At 45.0% G+C, this 25270-nt stretch overlaps 1 protein-coding gene across 3 annotated transcripts in view; it reads left to right on the plus strand.

Moving 5' to 3' along the window:
- Positions 1-1546: 1546 nt before the first annotated feature.
- The window catches only part of LOC142848204 (serpin B6-like), a 32047-nt gene continuing 8323 nt past the window's right edge, over positions 1547-25270 (plus strand). The window contains exons 1-7 of one of the 3 annotated variants that reach the window (XM_075969939.1): positions 1547-1622; positions 6747-6921; positions 8188-8340; positions 9630-9747; positions 13318-13460; positions 16723-16878; positions 17179-17695. In XM_075969939.1, the coding sequence (XP_075826054.1) occupies positions 1594-1622; positions 6747-6921; positions 8188-8340; positions 9630-9747; positions 13318-13460; positions 16723-16878; positions 17179-17580 (1176 nt within the window). In that variant the 5' untranslated portion in view covers positions 1547-1593 and the 3' untranslated portion in view covers positions 17581-17695. Of the gene's footprint in view, positions 1623-6746; positions 6922-8187; positions 8341-9629; positions 9748-13317; positions 13461-16722; positions 16879-17178; positions 17696-23027; positions 23232-24967; positions 25121-25270 lie in introns of those variants that run through there. The other 2 variants (XM_075969940.1, XM_075969941.1) reach the window with 2 other exon arrangements.

A 25270-nucleotide genomic window follows, 5' to 3' on the forward strand; every position in this document is an offset into this window, starting at 1 on the left:
AAAGTGGAACCTCATTAATATTCTCTTTCTGGGGAGGCAGGAGGACCATCACACCTGCAACTCAGTCACCAGCTTGGAATCCATACCTCTCCCCAGGCCTTCTACATATTAACAAAAGAGAAGGAGAAATACATCCTGAGCCTTTTTTAGGTGGCTACCAGTGGTCTGGCAGGATTGCAGCTGCCCTTGGAAACTAAGCACGGCCAGAACCTGGCTGCAAATATCTTGTATAAAATATGGGCCTACATACAAACACAGACATACGCATATACCCAGTACATACACACACACACACACACACACACACACACACACACACACACACACACAGACGACCCAGAATTAGGAAAGGGAAAATTACAGTTCTATGTAGAATTTTAATATATCCACATTCATCCTATATACACACAGTATTTTTGCATAAAAATGCTGGAAGGATAAAATGGAATAAAATCTTGGATTGGAGGAGTTGGAAAGATGTCTAAGAGCTAAGAGCAGATACTGCTCTTCCAGAAGACCACAGTCCAGTTCCCAGGTCACAACTCTAGTTCCAGGGGTCATTACACTGTCTTCTTCCCTCTGAAGGCACTGAGATCATGTACACGAACCCATATTAGACACAGTATATACACACAATTATCAAAAAATCTTAAAAACAAGCAAAAAATAACCACTCTTAAAACTAGAGTGGAATAAATGACGGATGGGCTGCGGAAGGATAGTAAGATGTTTTGAGAATTCCTTTGCTTTTTCAGTACTTCAAAGATAAAACTTTACAGCTGGGGTGGCCTCCCGTCTTTTTGGTTTTTTTTTTTTTTTTTTTTTGCCTCCTAGTTTTCTACCAACATATTCTAGGCAGAGGGGCCAAGGTCGCTGGTTAACATTCTATAAATTAGGACAGCCCACACAGAAATAGCCACTGTAAATGTGAACGAGACAGCAAAGAATCTGATGTTTTAGAGTTGACCTTTCCTTAAAGGTTTAAAACCTGACCAGCATTCTCCCCACCAGCTCAGCCTGTTTCCTAGAAGGAACACAAGATGGCAGATAGGGCTTTTTTTTCTCATCTGTGTGAAATAGCAGCGCTTGCAAGACTGACTTTTCCAGAATGGAGTAGTGGAGTCTTTGGCCATGGGCACTGACCGCTTCTCTGTTTCTGTGCCTGCGGGACAGGTGCTCTGCCTTCACCCCAGTAAAGTCTTTTCCCCTCACTTTAAACGTCTGTCCTGCTCTGCCACATTTATGTCCATCCCCCAAATGCTGGTATACTTCTGGTGTCACTAAGGCTGACAAACGGTCTAAAGGCACAGTAAACAGGCTGTAGAAAACCACCCAGAGATTCCAGCCTGAGTTTAATAACATCACTGCATTCCTATGGTTGAGAGTTAGCCAAAGCCTCAGGAAAGTACCAGAAAGATCGGTGGCAGCTGGCCTGGAGCCAGAGGATGGGCTAGGTTGTAGGGCGTCAGTAGCTTCCCTGGCCCTTCTCTTGGCTAAGGGCTGTGGCCCAGCCTCCAGCCTCCGCCTGCTTCCCCATCCCCTCAGGTATTTGAGGCAAGTCGAGCAGCCAGAGCCTCCTTATCTCTACTCTGCATGCTTCTTACCAGGAAACAAAGTCCCGGGTATGCTCTTCTGTGGGCTAGATGTGGGCTAGCCCTGGCATGGGGCTCTGGGGACCTGGGACACTGAGGATGCGAGGTCTGGGGAGGCTAGCGGGTGTAACATGTGGCAAGGTCCCAGCTTGGGTTCCCTGTTGTGCTCAGCGGCTTAGGTGGCTGGTGATGTAGATTGGTTAGTAGCCTTCTGTTTCTTGCCGGTTGGTGCTGTGGCTGCCCTCCCAGATCCTCCAGCGTCCTTAGAGGAGGCTGGCACAAAATGGGGGCAACTCGGAGCCGGACGGCTGATGTGCCAGGGTCCCAGGCTACAGGTGACCACTCATGTTTTCTGTCACGAGTGATCCTGGAGACTTCGGAGACGCGGGCTGTTGACTCACTGTGGCAAGTCTTGGGATCTGGGGTGTGAGTGTGGGTGGTGTTTGGAGAGAGGCCAAAGGCTGGGTGCTCAGACCCCTCTTTCCTTTCCAGTGTGCCTGGGTCTCCCAATGACAAGGCCCCAGCTGGGCTAAGAAGTCCTGACAAATCCTCAGTAGAGCAAGGCCTTAAAACATAAATATTTATGAGAAACCATTCCAGATCTTTGAATTATTTTCTATTACTCTCATGCCAGGCGAATTGTTGAGAGATTTGATGTCTGTCGGGCTAGGAGGAAGGACATGAGCAAAGTTTTGACAGAGTTTCTGTGCCAGATGAAATTGGCATGTGAGTTAGGTTTTTCCTCCCTTCCTCTTGTTTTGTTGATGGACCCAGCGCCTTGCTTTGCTGAGCAATTGCTCTACCACTGAATCACATGCCTGCTCTTCCCCCTTACTGCTTAGATTTGTTTTGAGAGTGAGAAGGATGGGAATCTAACATTCATGTGGTGTCGGGAAGCTGGGTGGGAGGAAAAACTGGGTGAGGCTTGGCACTTAATAATTTCTGGCTTACTTGGAGGCGATTGCTTGTAATAGGACTCTTCCGGAGGCTGCCCGTTTCCTTCCTCCAGTAGTTGAGGACTTGGGTGTGGAATCTGATGCATCAAGTAACCTTTGGAAACTGTGCGATCAGGGACTAACTTCATAGAGCTGGGGCACATGTTATCACTGTTATCAGTGTACATGGGGAGTGTCCCAGTGTTTCATGGCTGCCTGAGTGACTGTGTGCACTATGACTTGTGTCATCATACAGAGTGGGTGCATTTGGGTCACTCTTGGCTCAAATACACCAAGTTTATGGGGCTCCCCATACCTTCTATTGCCATACATGAATTTCAAATGAACTCAGCATGAAATAGCAAATAGAAATCAAAATCTGACAGAAAACATTGTAGGAGAACTGAACTGTGTTGCTGCACACCTGTAATCCCAGCCAGCACTCAGGATGCTGAGGCAGGGGGATAAGAGTTTGAGGCCAGCCTGAGCTGTATAGACCTATTCAGACCCTCTTCCCTTTCTTGCTTTCTAAACTGTACAGTGTATGGTAACAGGACCATTTATCTAGTGTTTACATTGTGTTGGGTATTTAAAGTACATAGCAGCATGTACATTGGTTAGGTCAATTATTAAGTTACTTTACATGTATAAATTGAGCACTTGAGAATTTTGCCATCTTCAGATACCAACTGATGTCAAGGAATGACCGTACTTAGGGGGGCACCATTTTCCGGGTTGCACAAAATGTAGAAAACTAGCTGAATGCGCAAGTGTTCATCTCCCTCTGACCTCTGGAGGTGTGAGGAGCTCTGAGCCAAAGGAAACCCTCACTGAATTTCTTTTGTTGGGGTATTTTATCACAGCAGCGCATGTTAGGGAAGTCCTGGATGAGGTCAGTTCAAGAGTTTAGCATCTGACAGATGGGTGATGCAGAAAGAGAGAGCACAGAGTCAGTCTCTGAGAAAGGAGCAGTGTTACGGGAGGTCCTTCCACTCCTGCAGCCTATCGCCGCTGAGATACAAGCCCCTTGGGGCGTAGTCTCTCTCCCTTTAAAAAAGCGGCCACTTCCCTCTCCTCTCTCTCTACACTTCCTGCTCCGCCGGCGACTAGACTTCCTTCCTGGTTGCGCAGAGAGCTGATGGTGATCTGTAAGTTTTTTCCCCTTTAAATAAATACCACCCTATTAATCATAATTCCAAACTGGTGTGGCATTGTTTATGACTTACGCCTTCAATTGGCGCCCAACGTGGGGCTCGAACCCACGACCCTGAGATTAAGAGTCTCATGCTCTACCGACTGAGCTAGCCGGGCAGGCGGCTGGGGTATTGGGGGCGCAGCCCCGCCGCTTCATATTACTACAGAGCAGTACATTCAAAACTCTCCGGAGTGAAGGGAAAATTCCCTTCACTTGCTAGTTTGAAAGGGTCTTCCAAGAGCCCAGCAAAATGCATGAATCGAGCTCAGAGAGGGACACAAAAGTGGGTGTTTCAGAATATCAGAAATAAGAATAAGTTCATAAGCTTTCAGAGTTGAGGTTCGAAAGGGGCTCTGAGGATATGAGGTCGGTATATCATCACCCCCTCAAACGCAAAACTCTTAGCTGGGAAGTAGTGGTGCCATAGCTGAATGACTGGATGTAAAGTCACATGGAACCTTTTATAGATTCTGTCAAACTCAGTGGCATGGAAGAATAATAAATTTTCAGATGTTTAAGAAACCAGAATAGCTGTATTCTTCCTCAGAAAGAAGTTATACAGTATGTTGCATTAATATAAGGGAATAAATAACAAAACAAGAATATATTTGGGCCCAGAGCAGATGATATATGTGAAGAGTTATGAGCTATATAGTACTCACAGAGCAAGGGTCTAAGAGTCCTGTCACTTATGTGGTCAATAAATACTACTTGATATGAAACATCCATATAATGAAAGAAGAGTAGAATGCTTGACTGTGTTGACCGTGGATATGAATGCCTCCAAGTGCCTTTGAATTTCAGAAGTGTTGAGTCCGTGAGAACGTGCAATGGTGATCTATTTTAAAGTGTGGCCCATGGGGGCCTTAAGAACAGAAGCATCTTTCCCATCTTGTTAACTAGTTTACCTTACCAAAGCAGCTGGATTTTCTTTTTGGTGAAGGTGTGTGCGCGCGTGCGCACGCATGTGTGTGTGCGCATACACATACACGTACACTTATGTTGAGTAGGAGTTGACACACATGTGTCTTTGTTTCATGTGGAAGTCAGAGACCAACCTCAAATAAAGGTCCATGCCTTTGTTGAGATAAGGTCTCATAGTTTGCCACTGTGTTTGTTAGGCTTCTGACTTGTGAGCTTCCAGATGTTCTTCTGTTTCCTCCTCCCATCTTACGGGATTGGAACTGCACATATGTGCCATCTTGCCTGCCCTTACAGGATTGCCAAGGCTTCCAACTCATATTCTTACACTTGTACGACAGGGACTCTATCCACTGAGTCATTTCCCCAGCCCAACCTCTCACTGTGTCTTAAATCACAGGACCAATACTCAACCTGTTTCTTCAAGCTTTCAGAGTTAGTACTTCATAAATCCTCTCCTGAAAGAAACCAGGAGAGGATCCATACTCTGCCCTTGGTCTGGAAGAGTGAGTTCAGCATAGTGTCCTTTTGTTGCTGTAAAGCCAGGTTGTTGAGACCAACAACTCAGGGTCAAGTAATCAATACAAAGAGATCCCCACTAGCCACATGAGGGCAGTCTGTGTATCAAGAAGAGAAAAATACCAGTTAATTGGTTTTTTTTTTAATAAAAAGGTTTGAGTCCATGAATAAATGTAAATGAGCTTAACAAGATGACTTAAAAAGCACGAAAGAATTCAGCAGTGTTTACACTCTTAGGGGTGTTAAATATTAAAGTTCAAGCTCAAATGCAGTAGTTCAGAAGGCCTGAAGGGTATTGGATGAGGACCAAATTACTTGGTACAGTTTGCAACTCACATAGAGGAAAACTCAAGTAATAATATTGCAGAGAGATTCCATGGCGGAGGGAACCTGGAATTTGGAAGGGGTCTTGAAAATCCACATGAAGGTGAGATTGAAGCCCAAAGTTATTTTAGCTAGACACACATGCTTGACCGCAACAGGAGTAAATGCCTGGTGCTAGGTCTCATTGGGATTTCAGGATGACCTTGAACTAGGCAGCCTTAGTCTTGTTTCTGCAGAAAGAGGATGCTCCCTTACTTTTAATTTAATCCCAGGAAACCTCTAAAGAAAGCCTGGTCATACGGGTCAAATTTACATGGACACCTTTTGGTCACTGGGGGTTCGATATGGGTTCTTTACTGAGCCTTGGATTGTTAAGCTGTCAGGACCACTTTGTGTTCCTTCACTATTCTCAATTAAAGTCTCTTGTCCTGCTTTCCTCCCTCAACCCCCTCTTCCTCTCCATTTGCATCTCAGCCAGTCTTGAAATAGAGAGCATTCTTCCATAGCTTCCCCAGAACTGTGATTGCAGGTATCGTGCCTGGCCACAGTCCTTTGATCTAGAGAACCCATTTCTCTGAATTAATTTTTTCTTGCCTGTCTTCCAGTGTTAACCCCTCTTTTATAAGGTGGCATGTGATTACATTTTGTCACTATTTGAATTATTGCTATTAAATTATTATTTAATTATTAAATAAAGTATTTCAAGATCCATAATCCTTACTGCAAAGTCTCTTACAGGGTTAAAAATCATTCCAGATTGCAGGGTTTGGAACCTGGGTGTCTTTGGGTTCTTTGATCAGCTGACTACAGCTGTAGCTGTAAAGCTGTGCAAGGTATTCTGTTCTCATCACTAAAACTGGGCGCCTTCTCTTTTCTGCAGCCTGTTCCTTTCCTTTCCCATGCTCTGAGTTCCCAGCATCAGGGGAGCTGATGGGAAATCATAGAATGTTGTACCGTCTAACTGGGGAAAAGGAATTTGGCAACTGTGTACGATGATGTCAGAGCTGCCAGGCCCTGCTTCTAGAGCTGCCTGCTCCCAGGCTGCACTGCTGCATTTGTGGACGTCCTGGCTAATGGGTCGAGCACTGACCCGAGTTAGCCAGGCCGGGTGGTATCACTTCCTGCAAGTCCCTTTACTTTCCAGGTGGGGATTTCCCCTTTGTTCACTGAGCCCCAGCATCACTGTGTGAGTGAGAGTGAAGAAGCAGCCAACACATCAGCCTGTATTTATGTGATACTGATTTTAATTCCTCATTCCAGGCTCGCTATCATGGATCCTCTTCAGGAAGCAAATGGCACCTTTGCCTTAAACCTTTTGAAAATCCTGGGTGAAGACAGCTTGAAAAATGTGTTTTTCTCACCCATGAGCATCTCCTCATCCCTGGCCATGGTCTTCATGGGGGCAAAGGGAAACACTGCAAGCCAGATGGCTCAGGTAGGCAGCATCGCTTCTCAGCAGCTGGATACCATGGAGTGTCGGTTGAGCTGGTCCTCCACATTCTCAGTCTCAAGAAAAATCCATCTTGAGGAGCAAATGGAATGAAATGGCCGGGGGCTATGGTTGGAGACTTGAGAGGAAGGATGCACCCTATACCTGTTAGGGCCCTATCACTAATTCCTCGGTGCTCACAGTATGTAAGTGAGGGTTAGCTTGAGTAAAACACCAAAGGGTGGTACCAGGGTCCTCTGTGCTGCCCACTGTCTTCTCTCTGGCCCTAATGAACCTTAGCTTTTTCACAGGTAAGGAATTCTCGAATGGGGCAGCCTTGATTGGAAGGCCAGGGACATGTCCATTAGGGCTCCTCTTGGACTGAGTGCTTTAGCTGCAGAGGTTTCTGAACTGCAGAGACAGGTTGTCCTGGCATTAAAGGAGGAGACTAACTTGGGCTGTGGCTTTTTATTCTGGATTAATTCTTTGCAGCACCTTTTCGTTTTTACAAGGCATACTGTGTTTGTTCTTTTCTCAACCTGAAGAGAGTTAAGGCATAGAGACTTGCTTTCAGTTTACACTCTTTTTGTCTTTTAATTCCAAGTTATTACAGCCACTGTAGGCAGTTTACCTGTTTCCTAGGGGAGCAGCTGAAGTAATTTGCATAGCGTTTTCAGAGGCTTTGCAGGTCTATGGAATTGTATCTAAGGTCTGGTACCCAGGTGCTCACTGTTGGCTGGGTCTTGCTTCTCTTTCAAGCTGCTGTATGTGGTGCAGTTACTCCAGGATGTTCCAGGTGGCCTCCTGCAGGATGGCTTGGATTTCCTTCCACCATGGTGCCTGGAAATAAGATTATAAATGTGGCAGCTGCCAGGCCTTTAAAAGCCCAAGCCTGGAACAGGGTCCCTCTCCTACATTCTGTTGGGCAGACAGTGCTGGAGCCAGTCTGGTCTCTAGAGAAGGGAGGACACAGTGTGATTTGAGGTCAGAACTGGCTGCACTTAGCAGGTCTGGCTGGTAGCCGTGCTTGAGCCAGAGCACAGTTAGTGGACAGGAAGAGCTGGGCTTGTGAAGGGCCGTTTCTGCTCAGACCAGAGCTGACAGGGTACAAGGGAGGACCCTAGAGAGGGAAGAGTCCAGGTACTTTCATCTTCAATTGTGTGGTTCTTTGAGTGGCAGGAAGGATCTATAAGATTTTGAGGATGGGTTTAGTGTTGACTCATTCCCTGTAGCTGGTCCTGCTGAAGCCGTGTTTTAATCTGTTGATTTCAGGCACTCTCTTTGGATAAATGCAGTGGCAATGGAGGTGGAGATGTCCACCAGGGCTTCCAGTCACTTCTCACCGAAGTGAACAAGACTGGCACACAGTACTTGCTCAAAACAGCCAACAGGCTCTTCGGGGAGAAGACTCTTGATATCCTAGCAGTAAGTATGTGGTATTAAGAGACGGCAGGCTGGAGTTATCCCCTAGCTAATACCTAGACTTCTACACACTCACATGCATTCCTGCAACAACTGTTCATGTACCCATATGAAATGCACATTTATTTGCCACATATAATCACACAAATAAAAAATAAAAATAGTTCCCTCAACTGGGAATTAAATATGGAGTGATGAGCTGTTTGATATAAATATTGAAATACAATGTATATGTTATAATATATTATAAAATATAATGTATACTATATTATATATATAAATCACAGCATAGAATACATATAATTATATTACATATTTGTATATTATAGAATATACATCTGTATGTTATCTAAAATTACATATTTTTTATAAAATTATAAATATTATGTATAAGTATAACATATAAATATATCAATATATTCCATACACACTGTCAACACAGAGGGAGTTTCAGCCCATTTACACTGTATAGAGTTTTCTGTTGCAACAACACGGCAGAATGTGGGCGGTCATCAATGTCATTGTCATTTTACAGAACATATCAGCAAATGGCTTGAGCTTCTGTTTGTCTTCTGGTTCTGGTGTTTGGTTCCCTTTAAGACCTTGTGCTTGCCAGGCTGGTCCTCCACCTCCGTGGTGCACCACTGAACCCCATCCCAGCATGCACTGTGTTTTTGTGCACTCCCTGAAATTGCTCACTCCCTGAAAATCACCTTCCTGAGATGGTGACTATGGTCACATAGCTGTTCAAATTTCATAACATGAAGTAAAATAAATTAAAATGAAATATTCAGTTTTATAGCTTCCATGGCCATCCCCTGGTGTTCTGCAGCTTTAGGTGTCACTATTTCAAATGATGCACTTTTGTATTTCTGTTAGTGTGGAAAACTGTGGTAGAAAGTCCAGCCTGTGCACAGTGCAGAGATGCTGTAGCTCTCATGGGGTTAAGCCTCACTCTGCCCATGTGGTGGATTATGAGAGTGACAACCGTATAAAGTTCTGCATCTGAGCATCTTCCCAGATACCTCCTTGAGCCTCAGCTACAAGGATGCAGCTGTTCATCATGCTTTTCAGTGGTACTCGGTCCACCAACCACCATCTTACCTCATTCATAAACTGTGGTTAAAGAAAGCTGGATGCAGGAAGGCTGGATTTTATACTCCTCCCACGTGTTCATTTGCAAGTCACATCTGTAATCATAAAAATTTGCTTTTCTGCTTTTGCGCATCAAGGATGGAGGCTTTTGGTGCTGATCACTTTCGTGGCTGTGTAATCACGTTGCTCTGTCTCAGTCTTTTAAAGATTCCTGCCGCAAGTTCTACGAAGCAGAGATGGAAGAGCTGGACTTTAAGGGTGACACAGAGCAGTCCCGACAGCACATCAACACCTGGGTCGCCAAAAAGACAGAAGGTGAACACAGAGTTGTTCTGTTCTGTTTGTTTTCAGAGCTGGGACTTGAATCCAGGGCCCTGAGCATGCTGAGCAGGACCTGGGTCCCTGAACTACACCCCAGTTCCTGTTAAGCAGTTAGCCTACTTTTGAAAATGGTGTGTTTGTTTGTTTATCGAGTGTTTGTGTATATCTGTGCGCACCTGCCGTCAGGACAACTCACAGGAGTTGGTTTTTTCTTTCTACTTCTGGTCCTATGGTTTCTACTCAGTTTGTTAGGGTTGTTAGCAAGCACCTTTACCTGCCAGGCCAACTATCTGTTTCTAGCCTATTTTTTTTATTTGTTTGTTTGTTTATTGAGACAGGGTCTCACTGTAAAGACTTGGCTGAAACTCACTATGTAGACCAAGCTGGCTTCAAACTCAGAGATCCACCTCCCTCTGCCTCTCCAGTGCTAGGATTAAAGGAATGCATCATCATTCCTGGTTTTATAGTCTGTTGTTGACAATCATATTGTTCATTCCTTCACAAGAGCTTCAAATGTCAACAATGATGGCCTTTGGTCTTTAAATCAGGACTTCTTTTTGACATGCCTGAGAATTGAAACCAAGGTGTTGAGTATGTTATGCAAAGTACTCTAACATTGATTTGCATCTTCAAACCTAAATCACAGGTCAGAACTCTTTGTTTGTTTGTTGTTTGCTTGTTTTGTTTTCCTTTCAGACAGGGATTCTCCAGGTAGCCCTGTCTTCCTGAAACTCACTCTGTAGACCAGGCTGGCCTTGAACTCAGGGATCTTTATCTCAGAGGTACTGGGATTAGAGGTGTGCACCACCATGTCCAGCTCCTAAATGGGAGTTCTTGAACTATCTGTCACTATTCTTTTTTGCCTAAGAAATTCTTATATGACCTTGTGCAGTGTATAAAACTCATATACGTTTACATAATAAATCTATAAAACTATGTTTTAAAATAGTTTGTGATATACATATATTTTTGTCATAAAGATGAAGCCAAAATTGCATACTAATGAGGTAGAAGAGTTTATCTAACACAGTACAATGCAAAGATATGATAAATTCAAACTTATAAAAAGTCTTTATATGTACGTGCTTATGTCTGCATGCATTTATGTGCACCCTGTGCCTGCAGGTGCTTTCAGAGGCCAGAGAGTGCCAGATCCTCTGAAACTGGAGTTACAGACAGTCGTGAGTCACCTGATGTGGGTGCGATATGAATGTTTAACCATTTAGTTACCTCTTCACCTCCCCAAAGATGTAATAATTCTCACTGAGAATGAGAGTACAAAAATAGTGAAAGTCTATTTTTCACGGGGAAGCCATTCTGTCTCTATAAGAGCAGAAAACTTTCTGTGTAGACCACAAAAACTGCATTCCTAATAATCTTGAATATGAGCTGAGGTGTTTCATGTGGTGTTTGTTGGCATTGCATTTTATAGGATAACACAATGGCATGCACAGTACAAAGTGCTTGTGGGTGCTCATCACCAAGGCCACAGTGAAGCAAGATGGAAATTGGTACCATGAGCAACTTGGGATCATCCTGTGTTGGAGTTTGAATGATGTTTTGGCTGTTGCTTGTTCAAAAAACTGTACCTGTTGGCTGTTTTTCCCACTACCCCACAGTCAGGCAGTAAGATCATGTCTAACACTTTGCATAGCTTTTTCCTGTTCTTTTTAATTTTTTTAATTAATTAATTTATTTATTAAAGATTACTGTCTCTTGCCCGCCACCTCCTCCCATTTCCCTCCCCCTCCCCCAATCAAGTCCCCCTCCCTCGTCAGTCCAAAGAGCAATCAGGGTTCCCTGCCCTGTGGGAAGTCCAAGGGCCACCCACCTCCATCCAGGTCTAGTAAGGTGAGCATCCAAACTGCCTAGGCTCCCACCAAGCCAGTACGTGCAGTAGGATCAAAAACCCATTGCCATTGTTCTTGAGATCTCAGTAGTCCTCATTGTCCGCTATGTTCAGTGAGTTCGGTTTTATCCCATGCTTTTTCAGACCCAGGCCAGCTGGCCTTGGTGAGTTCCCGATAGAACATCCAGAGTGGCTCACTCTGTAGCACTGGTGACTTACAGCCTACTGTATAGATTGGGTTGGCTTCAAACTGAACCTGGCTCCTAGTAGTGGGATTAAATGGTATGTCACCCCATCTTCCTTTTAACAGTGTGTCTATGATATCTCCCAGTATTTGGTACACCTCTTCGAAAACCTACCAAAGGACTGTCTCTCCTGTCCTTGGTTCCTTCCTCCTACTGTCCCTCCCTCTGTGTGTATGCCTGCAGACCAGAAGAGGGCACCAGACCTCATTATAGATGGTTGTGAGTCACCATGTGGTTGCTGGGAATTGAACTCAGGACCTTTGGAAGAGCAGGCAATGCTCTTAACCTCTGAGCCATCTCTCCAGCCCACCAGTCTTTTTTTAAACAGTCTAACTTTTCTGTCCTAAAGTTGTAGGCACCAACTGGGTCTTTCCAGCTCAAACTTTGTTTTAAAATTCCAACAGCGTGTTCAACATTAACTTTACATCATTATTTCAGTGATAAGGTTTTTCTTACCAGAACATTTTGGGCTTATTTTTCTTCTCCCTAAAACTTTTTTTAAAAGAGTTTGACTTTGATGCTGGAGAGATGGCTCAGCAGTTGAGAACACAGATTGCTCTTTCAGAGGAGCTGAATCAGTTCCCAGCACCTATACCACAAACTTCCTATAATTTCAGTTCCAGAGGATCTAACACATGGGGCTTCTATGGACCAGCATGCGTGTGGACACACACACGCACACAAATATAGATACATATGCATAAAACATTAATTAAAAATAAATCTTCAAAAACAAAAATGCTGTCTTGCTGATGCCAGGATTGTTGCTTTAAGTACAAATGTCCTTTATTTTGAGAGAAAGTGAAATCTTTTATCCATGCTCCTGACCAGAGCAGGAGGTGGTGCCCTTTGCCTATCAGCCCTTTGCATGTGTCAGCCAACGCTGTTAGCTGATTGGGTCTTGTCTTTGCCATTGTTATATTGCTGTGAAGAGACACCATGACTAACGCAATCCTTATAAAAGAAAGCATCAAGCCGGGCGATGGTGGCGTACGCCTTTAATCCCAGCACTCGGGAGGCAGAGGCAGGCTGATCTCTGTGAGTTTGAGACCAGCCTGGTCTACAGAGCTAGTTCCAGGACAGGCTCCAAAGCCACAGAGAAACCCTGTCTTGAAAAACCAAAAAAAAAAAAAAAAAAAACAAGCATCAAGTTGGTAAGTTGGTGCTTTGGTGCTTATAGTCTTAGAAGGATTAGTTCGTAGTCATCATGGCAGGGAACAGGCAGGCCTGGTGCTGGAGCACCTGATCCACAGGCAGCAGGCAGAGAGAGAAACTGGGCCTGCTGAGGCCTTTTGAAATCTGAAAACAACATATCTCTTTCAACAAGGCCATACCTACGATTCCTTTCCAAATGATTCCATTAACTGGGCAACAAGCATTCAAATATATGAGCCTATGGAAGCCATTCTCAACCAACTACCGTGTGTTTTTAATTCCTCTTTTTTTTTTTAAAAAAAATCTTTCTTTCAGACAAAATCACAGAGTTGCTATCTCGAGAATCAGTGAATCCAGACACTCTACTGGTCCTTGTAAATGCCATCTACTTTAAAGGGAACTGGGAGAAACAGTTTAACAAAGAGGACACCCGGGAGATGCCTTTCAAAGTCTCCAAGGTAAACACAGAGCAGTAACAGAGGAGACTTCTGAGCAAGGTCCCCTGTTCACACTGGCTTCTGAAACACAAGGAGGCTGCTTCATGTAGCCCATGCCCCTCATGGCTCTGGGCAGCTCCTCAGCTAGAGCTCCCTCTCTCATCTTTGAGGCCTTTCTCTTCCCCTTTCCTTCTGCATGTTGTCACTGGTCTGCAGTCTACATGGCCCTGCTTCTGTCACTGACCATGGTGTCACTGGCAGCTGCTGAGACAAACCTGATGTCAGAGCTCTGCCGTGTACTTGAAACAGTCTATCATGTGACTCTGGAGATAGGAAGGTCTGAACTCCAGATGTGCTGTCTCTTTGTGACCCTGAAAGCAGCGCATTCCTGGAGATCCCTTCAGTGGTGCACAGTCCTTTCTTTTCAGTGTCTTCCTAGAAGTGCTGTCTCGTGTCTTCTCCCTTCTTCAGAGGACCACAGCTCCGCCTGGTGCCACAAAACATTGCAGAGGGAAAATCACCATTCTCACCCAGCTGGAAAAACAGCAGAGGGCAGACAACTGTGTAATGAATGCCTGGCTCACGGTCGGTGCTCAGTAAACACTTAAGCAGTGTGTGAAATTCAGATTTAGTTCGGTGGTAGAAGCACAGATTTTTGCTTGTAGACAATCACACAAAGGATGTTTATATGGGATAGACTACATTCAACCTCTTCCTGGTTGGAGTATTCTATTTGCTGGTGGTCTAGTGGCTTTTTTTTTTTTGTAACCATTTTGTAACTATTCTGTCCACTCCTGCCCGTCTCAGTGCATATACTACTAGGCTGACAAATTAATTACATCACATTCTGGATCAGTAACCAGAACTTATGTCTCCAAGGCAAACTTGAATTTGACCTCCAGGTTCCTACAAAATGCATTATATTTCAAGATTTATTCTTAAACTGTTCTTTATTTCCTGATTAAAATATTTCTGTCTTTGAAATAAGTCATTGACAAGATGTTCGTTAGGACTTTCTTCAGCTGCAAGCAAGAGAAACCCTAGATGACCACAGTTGACAGCACACAGATTCATCACCCACCTGGGCGGCAGGAAATGGGTGGAGCCTGGGGCTTCCTACTCCGGGTGATGTTCTGGGGAACTGACTCTCCTTTGCTCTACCATCCTTAGCATGGGACCTTTGTCCTCATGCTCACACCGGGACTTTGACCCTGACGCAGCAGTCCACAGGGAAGGACACAGGGCTGAGAGCAAGAAGCCTCTTTTTGAGAACTTTCCCATTCATTATAGAAGTGGAACCACTTACTGTGACTCCTGCTAAGTGCAAGGCCGAGAGGCACTGCCTTGTCTCTTTGTCTCTGCAGTCAACACAGGCTGGTCTATAGCTACATCAGGTGTTGACTGTAATCCATATATGTTGTCATGCCTCCAAAGGCACAAGATTTTATGTTGGTATGATATGTATTTAAATTATGAGCAGTATTTCTGCTCATAGTTTGCCACTAATATGGTCTTCAAATGTTACTTAAGAGCCTACTGTGCACTAAGCATTAACTGGTTGAGTGTGTCTGCCCTTATGAAGCTTTGTTTTCCTGGAGGAGAGAAATTTGAGATAAGCATAGGTAAGAACACAGTGGTTGGTGGAAGGGCTCCAGAGACATACAGAGGAGGTGGCAGGATGCTGTGCTTGGGTGTGGTTTCAGTGAAGAGCTACTGAAGAAATTCACTGGGAAGATGGTATGTGAGCAAACAACCAGAGCATATGAGGAATGTTCCAGGTTTGAGACCCAGTTTGCTGGGCAGAAAGGGGCTTAATCTAGTTAACTATAGCACTATAAATAGTCCTGTGACTATAGTAGATCAAAGAAGAGAGGAACAGAATAGGAAGCAGTGTGGGCTCTTTTTTTCTATTCTGGGCAGTTTTAAGGACTTTCATTTACTATTGTTCCTGGTAGAGTAGTACACAGTGCTATGGTCTCACTTGCATTGTGCTAGGACCTATGGCCGCTGTGCTGGGATCAGTGACAAAGAGGTCATCACTGTGTCCCAGGGCTATGCTTATTTGGGTGGAGGTTTAAAAATAAAGTCATGTTTTGGTTCTATTTCAAAGGGACAGACAATACAGTTTGATCATGAGTCAAATGCAGAGTATGAGAGAATGACAGAAGTCGTGGACTCAAGTTGGTTTTGGCAACTGGCAGGACATCACTGTCAAGCAGGACCAGTAAGAATTATAGGTAGAACAGATGTACATAGGAATACCAAAGTGTAGGAGTCAAATAGAGTACAAAATACATTATTTCTGAGTTCATGGAGAAGTCCTGGCTAGAACAGTGAATTTGGGAATTTTGTTCAAAGTGATGAGAATATATGAGACCCCACGAGAAAAGAATGTTGGCCCAGGACATCACAGGTATTTAGAGATTGGGCCAGTCAGCTTTCTGACACTAAAGTGTGGAGTTGAACAACTCAATAAGAGACAGGGCTTATTGGACTCAGTGTTAGAAGTTTAAGTCTGTGATGAGATGAACCCATTATTTTGGGGCCTGTTTTGAAGATACTGGAATTCTAGGAACAGGTGCTGGAGTAAAATGGCTCATGCCAAGGCCAGGATCCCACAACCCCTTTCAAGCGCACATCCTAATGACATAAACACCCCCTCTCGCCCCCACCTCTTAGGAGATTCTACTCCTATGCCATGCATGGTTGTGCATACCTTTACTCACAATACTTGGGAGGCAGAAGCCGGTAGCTCTCTGACTTCAAGGCCAGCCTGACCTGTGTAGCAATTTTAGGCCAACTAGGGCTACATAGTGAGACTTTGTCTCAAACAAACAGAATTCTACCTCCTCTTTATCTAACACACCTGAGGACCAAGCCTTGAAGAAGAGGCTTTGGGGGAGGGGGGCATGTAAGGACTATGCAAGCATTTGAGAGACTGATGACATACCACAGAAGTCAGTTTAAGAAAATGTTCCTAAGGCTGGAGAGATGGCTAGACAATTAGAAACAGGACCAGAATTCAAATTCAGTACCCACTGGTGTCTCCTAACCATTTATAACTCCAGTTCCAGGGAGATTTGACACCCTCTTCTAAAATATGCAGGCACCAAATGCACGTAGTCAGGTGGTACACGTACATACATATGTTCAGGCTAGACACTCATACATTTACAATATAATAAAAAAACAAATATTCCTATTGCATTTACTTCCTTGTTTGAATCTGCCCAATGTGTTACTTGTGTCTCCTTTCAACTTAATATTTATCTCTCTTTCACAGAATGAGGAGAAACCTGTGCAAATGATGTTTAAGAAGTCTACCTTCAAAGCGACCTATATTGGAGAGATAGCCACTGAGATTCTGTTGCTTCCCTATGCTGGCAATGAGCTGAACATGATCATCATGCTTCCAGATGAGCACGTTGAACTGAAAACGGTAATGATCACGAGACCTTGATGGAACTGTGAGGGAGAAAGAGTGGCATTTGTGTTTCTATTGGAGGAGCTCTCCTAGGCTCCCATGTTCATGTTTTTATCTTCCATTCATTTGTGAGGCAAGGGTGGAACCCAGAGCCTAGAGCCTGCTTGACAAACACTCACCACCGAGCTGAATCCTAGCCCCTCCCAGCTCCTATATTAACTTAAAGCCACGCATTCCTGGGCAGTGTAGGGCCTCCCCATCGTCTCAAGTGCCCCGGGTGACAACATTGTCCTAAAGTGTCCACCTCTCTTCTAGGTGGAAAAGGAAATAACTTATGAAAATTTCATAGAGTGGACGAGGCTGGACAAGATGCAAGAACAAAAGGTGGAGGTTTTCCTCCCTCGGTTTAAACTGGAGGAGAATTATGACATGAAGGACTTCCTGTGCAAGCTTGGCATGACTGATGCCTTTGAGGACAGGGCAGACTTTTCTGGAATATCTTCCAAGCAAGGCTTGTTTCTGTCCAAGGTTGTGCATAGGTCCTTTGTGGAAGTCAATGAGGAGGGCACAGAGGCTGCGGCTGCTACACATGTCAACAAGACAAAGAGGTCCCTCAGTGTCACCCCTCGTTTCTGTGCCGACCGCCCCTTTCTTTTCTTCATTCAGCATGTTAAGACCAATGGGATTCTGTTCTGTGGCCGGTTCTCCTCTCCCTGAGGATAAGGTGTTCCTGTCAGTCTTTTATCCTTTCTCCATGGTTTGCCTGCGACCTAAGTGACCTTATCCATAAGTGCAATGACAATTTTGAAATAAAGTGCATTCTACATCCCAATGACTTTTCTATGATCTGAAACTGAGTTTCTGGGGGTTGTGATGTTGTTAGCTACAGAGTTCATCCTGCTGGAGGATGCTGTGGCTGCCAGCACAGGCAGCTGCGTGTCCCCTGTGACATGAGAAGAGAAACAGTGCTTCTTTTGGTAGTATTGGGTTCTCATTCCACTGTAAGTTAAAAAAGCTACTGAAGCCAGTGAGGTGAAGCTCTGAGGAGTGGGCAGCAGAGACATGCCTTAGACAGTCTCTGTGTAGAAATGTGTGCCAAATTTGTGTACGCCATATAGGTGGGGTGAGGAGGGACTCAGCCCAGTCAGAAAAGCTCATTTTTCCATATATCTGTTTGCCCTGTCATATGGTATGACACATATACCTCTTTAGATCTATACTCTCTTTCTCCTAAGTGTTGGAAATGTTAGGCCGTTCACAGGAATATAGATAAGCACAGCTGCATGAATATGCACAAGGCGACTTCCCCAATTATTGATAAACATTACAAATAAAAAGGTGACAGGTTTCTGCTGCTGTGTTGTCACTTGCTGGAAAGACTATAGAAGCATTTGGCAGAAGGGGAACAAATTGAAGGGGGCCAGTGTTAAACACTCATGTTGGGAATGATAAAAGGGCTGAGAATGAAATCGGAGAAACATCACCCTTCACAATAGGCACTAATAGCGTAAAATATCTTGGAGTAACTCTAACAAAACAAGTGGAAGACCTGTATGACAGGAACTTTAAATCATTGAAGAAAGAAATTGAAGAAAATGCCAGAAAGTGGAAAGATCTCCCATGCTCTTGCGTAGGCAGAATTAACATAGTAAAAATGGCAATCTTACCAAAGCAATCTACAGATTCAATGCCAGACTGGTACAGATAGCATTATTGTTTAAAAACCTACAATCGAAGGAACTGATTCATATGTACACAAAGGGATACTGTGCAGACAGAAAAGAGAATAAGGAAGGGCTCTATTCACCATATTAGAAGGATCTCCAAAACACACACACACACTCTCCCTTCCCACCCCCCCACCCCCGCACGTGTGTGTTGTGTGTATGTGTTTTAAATTCAACTTACAAAACTATTGGCAGATAACAAAATGCTACTCCTTGGTAGGAAAGGTGGAAATTAGAGCTGTCTATAGAATTCTAGTGTGCATACATACAGAGTGTGTTTCCCATAAGGATACGCTGGAAGGATAAGCCAGAAACAGTGTTAGAGAGACGAGGATCCAAGAAGCAGATGGGAGTGACATTCTTTAAGTATTCCTTACGCTTCAGTCCTTTAAAAGTAAAAACTCCCAGCTAGACTGGTGGCCTGGTTTTCTGCTGGCATCTGCTAGGTAGCGGGGTTGGCTCGCTGGAAAAAGATCTGGGAAGTTCTTCATGGAAGTGTCTATCTTCGCAGAAGGAAGGTCTCCAGAGAGGATCAGTTTGAGTCTAACTTTTCAGACTCCAGCGCACAACTCACACAGACCCAGGCACATTCCAGAAGAGACTCTGGAAAAACAGATCCAACACCCTTGGCACGGACAACCAGGCCTTTCTCTGGCTCCAGCCCTCTGACATCCCAAAGCCTGTGGCATTTGTGTCAGGAGCCTGGGATCTCACTGTCAGGGCGGGTGGAGTCACATGTGGATTCCTAAGAGAAAGACTGCCACATTCTATGAGGTCAGGATAGCCTGCACAACCCAGACACATATAACTCAAATGTCAGTATGGTCATCTCTGGGAATCCTTGGTTTAGGGTGAGGCAAAAAAAGGGCAGAGTTGACCTCACCCTTAAACCTGACCGGCATTCTACCCACCAGGTCGTCTTCCCCCTCAACAAGACCTCTGTGAGCTGGCAAACAGGGTTTTTATCATCATTTGGATAAAATACCAGCTCTTCAGTGTCTAATTATTTTGGACCAGAAGATTAAGTAGTGGAATTGTTGAACACCTATCGGTGTTTCCTGTCTGTCTGTCTATCTATCTATGCACCCCCATTCACTTTTATTTATTTATTTGTTTGTTTATTTATCTATCTGTGCAGGCTAGACAAGTGCTCTCTCTAGCCTCAACAGTAAAGTCTTCTTTTTCTCTCACTTTAATCTTCTCTTTTGCTCTGTCCCATTTATGCCCACTAAGTGCTGGCACACTCCAGTGTTGCTAAGGCTGTCATTCAGTCTTGACGAAGGCACAGTGAACAGGTTGGTGAGACCTCACTCTGGTCCAGTGTAGGAAACCACCCAGACACTCCAACTTGGGTTTGTTCTTGTCCTTGTTTTCCTAGCACCTGCAGTCAGTAAAGGCGTCCAGAACCAGAAAGATCAGCTGCAGAACTGGCAGGCTGGGTGGCAAGGAGCTAGAAGAAGGGTTGCTTGCATTGTTGGGTTGGGTCACCTGGTTTTACTCTCTTCTTTTCCAGACCCCCAGGCCTGTGCCTCGGGCTCCAGACTCCACCCACCTCTCCACTCCTCTGGAATTGGAGGCCCAGGGAGCAAGCAGCTCCTTCAGATCTTTGCTCAGTTCGTGGCTGGCCACTGATCCTTGAGTCCAGGGTAAGTTCTGCTAGGGGCAGGCTTTGGCGCTGGGCGCTGGGCTGTGGTCATGGGCAGGAGGGGAGTGAGGAGAACCGCAAGAGCCCTAGGATCCTGGCTGGGTTTTCCTGGAGCAGCATGGTTGCCACAGCGGTGACTTCACTGGAATCGTGGCCTTGTGATCCAGGCTCGCAGGGAGGAGTGAGAATATGAGCAAAGAGGTCAAGACTATGATGGGGACGCCCACTGAAACAGATTACCTGAGCTAATGGGAGCTCACCAACTCTTGCTGGACAGGGAAGGAACCAGCATAGGACCAAACTAGTCCCTCTGAGTGTGGGTGACAGTTGTATGGCTGGGGCAGACTGTAGGATCACTGGTAGTGAGACCAGGATTTATCCATACTGATTGTACTGGCTTTTTGGGAACCCATTCTTTTTGGATGGATACCTTGCTGAGCCTAGATATAGTAGGGAGGGCCTTGGTTCTTCCTTAAAATGAGGTGCCTTTCCCTCTCTGAGGAGTGGATGGGAGCTGGGGTGGGGTGGAGGGAATGGGAGGAGAGGAGGGAGTGGGAACTGGAATTGGTGTGTAAAATGAAAAAAGATAGCTTGTTTTTTTTTCAAAAAAAATAAAAAGAAAAAACACAAACAAACAAAAAGTTACATTGTTTTCTACACCAGATGTCCTGAGTTGTTTTTTTCTCTCTTTTTCCTTGTTTTGTTGATGGACCCAAAGTCTGGTTCTGCCAAGGAAGTGCTCTGCCACTGGACCACAGGCCTGTGACTCTTCTTTTTCTTTAAAATTGTTTTGAGAATTAAAAGCATGAAAAATTAGTGTTCCCCTAGTGTCATTGTTAGTGAAGGAATACTACCTGTTTCTAGGAAAACTGGTCTCCTCTACAGGTTCTTAGATTCCTTAATTTTTTTTTTTCAAGAATAGACTGAGAAAGAATTTCAAAGATGATTTTATTAGAGTCTAGAAGAAAAGCTCCAGAACAGCTTCTGGGAATAGGGAGATGGAGAAGAGGCCAAGAAAAAGCTGCGCTGGCTGATTGGTTTAGGAATGGAGGTTCAGCAAGCAGCCACATGGCGAAAGGGAGAAAAAGTGAAAAACTCCACAGAAGCAGGGATGACATACTTAAGTTGTGTGGCTTAGAACCAGAAAGAAAAAGACAAAAAAAAAGATGAGAAAGGAAAAATGAGCAGACCAACCAGAGTCCCATTGAAGCTTGGGAGTAACAGTACCAGGCCTGGATTTCCCAGAAGGGAAAGTACACCCTCTCCTTAAGGGGATAATTATTCCTCCTGTATATTTGGCTTGGCATTAGGTGATTGCTCTCTGGAATGGGAAAGTGGTCTCTTAGCAAGGTAGCAAGGTGATTAACTCTTTTGTTTTAGACTAACTTGGAACGTTAATGCACCCAGGCCAGAGGTAGAGTCCATTCCCTTGGTCAGAAGGAAATAGCTTTTCCTTCATGGGCCTTAACAAAGAACTCTGGCCACAGCTGCTGCAACATTTCTCTCTCCAAAGAGGCGGCATTAAATCACTTAGGAGATGGGCTGCAGTTGGAAATAGACATAACTCACTTTTTACCACCTAGAGATCCAGTTCCACAGCTGTTGTGAAGGACTTGGTATTTGGACTGGAGTTTGGTCCCTCCTAGCCTCCAGGCAAGGGAGATTAGAAACTTGAGCTCCTTTCTGGCATTTCTGGGTAGGGAACCAGGAATGTTAATTACTGGAACAGCTGCTTTTGGTGGCCCTGACCTTCAAGTTCTTTTGGAATACTGGGCTGTGAAGGGTTCTAGGTGTAGTTCGACAAGGTGTGTGTGTGTATGTTGTGGGGAGGCAGTTACTTTGTGATAGGACTATTCTGATGGATACCTTTCTGATGTGGTTTAGGACTACGGTTTGTATTTGAGGTACTGAGTAACTTTGGATTAAGGTCACGCCCTCAGGGCTTTTGTGTTGGGACTTGAGGTGACGGGAATGGCTGATGCTATCAGTTTACATTGGGAGTGACCTGTGTTTCAAGACTACCTTCAGTAATTGCATCCACCATGGCTTGTGTAGTAACACAGAGAGGGAACCTTTGTGCCACACTCAGCTCCATAAACCAAGTTCACCTGGCTCCCTATGTCTGCGTGTCTGTTCTCATGGATTTCACCTGTAGAATGGGCAGACAGAAATCAATAACAAATAGGAAATATTGGGAGAAGCCAGGAGTAGTGCTGTACACTTGTAATCCCAGTTCTCAGGAGCCTGAGGCAGAGGAAGGACAGATTGTGGGCAGCCTGGCCTTGTACTCAGAGATTTACCTCCCTTGTATTGTAATTAAAGGTGTGTGCCACAACCTCACGGCCCAAAGAATGTTGTTTATAGTCCAGCCTCGCTGTCCACAGCCGTAGTATAAAGCTGTGCAAGGTATTCTATTCTCATCAATAAAATTTGGTACCTTCTCTTTCCTGCAGCTTTTTACTTCCCTTTCCCATGCTCTGAGTTCCCAGCATCAGGGGAGCTGATGGGAAATCATAGAATGTTGTACTGTCTAACTGGGGAAAAGGAATTTGGCAACTGTGTGTGGATGATGTCAGAGCTGCCAGGCCCTGCTTCTAGAGCTGCCTGCTCCCAGGCTGCACTGCTGCATTTGTGGACGTCCTGGCTAATGGGTCAAGCACTGACCCAAGTTAGCCCAGCCGGGTGGCATCACTTCCTGCACGTACGTCCCTTTTCTTTCCAGGTGGGGACCCCAGCATCACTGTGTGAGTGAGAGTGAAGAAGCAGCCCACACACACATCAGCCGTATTTATGTGATACTGATTTTAATTCCTCGTTCCAGGCTCTCTATCATGGATCCTCTTCGGGAAGCAAATGGCACCTTTGCCTTAAACCTTTTGAAAATCCTGGGTGAAGACAGCTTGAAAAATGTGTTTTTCTCACCCATGAGCATCTCCTCATCCCTGGCCATGGTCTTTATGGGGGCAAAGGGAAACACTGCAAGCCAGATGATTCAGGTAGGCAGCACTGTTTCTCAGCAGCTAAATATCATGGAGTATCAGTTGAGCTGGTCCTCCACATTCCACAGTGGTCTTGCAGATGACATAGGGGTGTGACTGGAGGGTTGATGGGAGAGCATGTTACCCCTGCTGGAACCCTAGATACAGCATCCTGATCCACTGATGGTGACTGTATGTGTCAAGGGTTAACTTGGGGCAAAAGTACCAAAGGCTCCCATGACCTCCACTGTCTGCTGTGGTCCCCAAGGATCTCAGCTCTCCTACAGATAAGGGCTCCTCTTAGGATCTTGATGTTTATTCCAAATGGGGTCAGTCTTTTCTGGCAGAGCAGGGCTAGAGCCATTGAGTCTCTTGTTGGTGCAGTGCTTTCTCAGCAGAAGTATATGAATTGCAGAGACAGGCTGCTCCAGAATAAGGTGGGGAGACAGTGAGGGATAAGCAGAGAGGTATTAGTCAGCTAGGGCTGTAACAAATACTACAGATGGGGTGGCTTAAGTAACATAGAACATTTTCTTATAGTTCTAGAGGCTGAATTCTAAAAATCATGGAGTAGGAAATCTTGTTTACTGTGGATTGTAAATGGCACCTTTGTCTTCCCTGGATGTTTAGCTCATGGTCTCCTTTTCTTATAGGAACACAAGTCAGATTGGATTTAGCTCACTCCGATGATTTCCTTTGTCCCTATAAAGGCTTAGCTCCAAATATGGTCATATCCTGAGGAACTGGGTGTCAGATGTCACTATGCTAGTTTGGGGGATACATTCAGCACATGGGGAAGGACACATTGCAGTCTCTAAACTGTAGCAGTTCTGAACCACAGCAAAGTGTATGTGCCTAGTCTCCTATATGCCAAGGTTGGGGGATATCTTGATTCATCCCAACTTGTGTTTGAAGGGACTCTTTCCTAATCCATGATCACCCTGGGCTATGATTTTGCATCCTGGATTAGTTCTTCACAGCATTCTTCTGATTTTACAAGACAAATTTGTTTGTTTCTTCCTCAGCCTTCCTCCTTACTGGCAAGAGTTAGGGCATGGAGGCTTGCCTTCAATTTACACCTCTCCTTCTCTTTTAATTCCAAGCTATTACAGCCACTGTAGGCAGTTTACCTGTTTCCTAGGGGAGCAGCTGAAGTAATTTGCATAGCGTTTTCAGAGGCTTTGAAGGTCTATGGAATTGTATCTAAGGGTTGGCTGGGGTCTTGCTTCTCTTTCAAGCTGCTGTATGTGGTGCAGTTACTCCAGGATGTTCCAGGTGGCCTCCTGCAGGATGGCTTGGATTTCCTTCCACCATGGTGCCTGGAAATAAGATTATAAATGTGGCAGCTGCCAGGCCTTTTAAAGCCCCAGCCTGGAACAGGGTCCCTCTCCTACATTCTGTTGGGCAGACAGTGCTGGGTCCAGTCTAGACTCTAGAGCAGGGAGGACACAGCATGATCTGAGGTCAGAACTGAGTGCACTTAGCAGGTCTGGCTGGCAGCCGTGCTTGAAGCCAGAGCACAGTTAGTGGACAGAAAGAGGTGGGCTTGTGAAGGGCCGTTTCTGCTCAGACCATGGCTGAAACAGTTCAGGGGAGGACCCTAGAGAGGGAAGAGTCCAGGTACTTTCATCCTTGATTGGGTGGCTCTTTGAGTGGCAGGAAGGATCTATAAGGTTGTGAGGATGGGTTTAGTGTTGACTCATTCCCTATAGCAGCCGGTCCTGCTGAGCTGTGTTTTAATCTGTTGATTTCAGGCACTCTCTTTGGATAAATGCAGTGGCAACGGAGGTGGAGATGTCCACCAGGGCTTCCAGTCACTTCTCACCGAAGTGAACAAGACTGGTGCACAGTGCTTGCTCAAAACAGCCAACAGGCTCTTCGGGGAGAAGACTCTTGATATCCTAGCAGTAAGTATGTGGTATTAAGAGACGGCAGGCTGGAGTTATCCCCTAGCTAATACCTAGACTTCTACACACTCACATGCATTCCTGCAACAACTGTTCATGTACCCATATGAAATGCACATTTATTTGCCACATATAATCACACAAATAAAA

This window comes from Microtus pennsylvanicus, chromosome 4, assembly GCF_037038515.1.
Source record: "Microtus pennsylvanicus isolate mMicPen1 chromosome 4, mMicPen1.hap1, whole genome shotgun sequence".
Taxonomy (NCBI): domain Eukaryota; kingdom Metazoa; phylum Chordata; class Mammalia; order Rodentia; family Cricetidae; genus Microtus; species Microtus pennsylvanicus.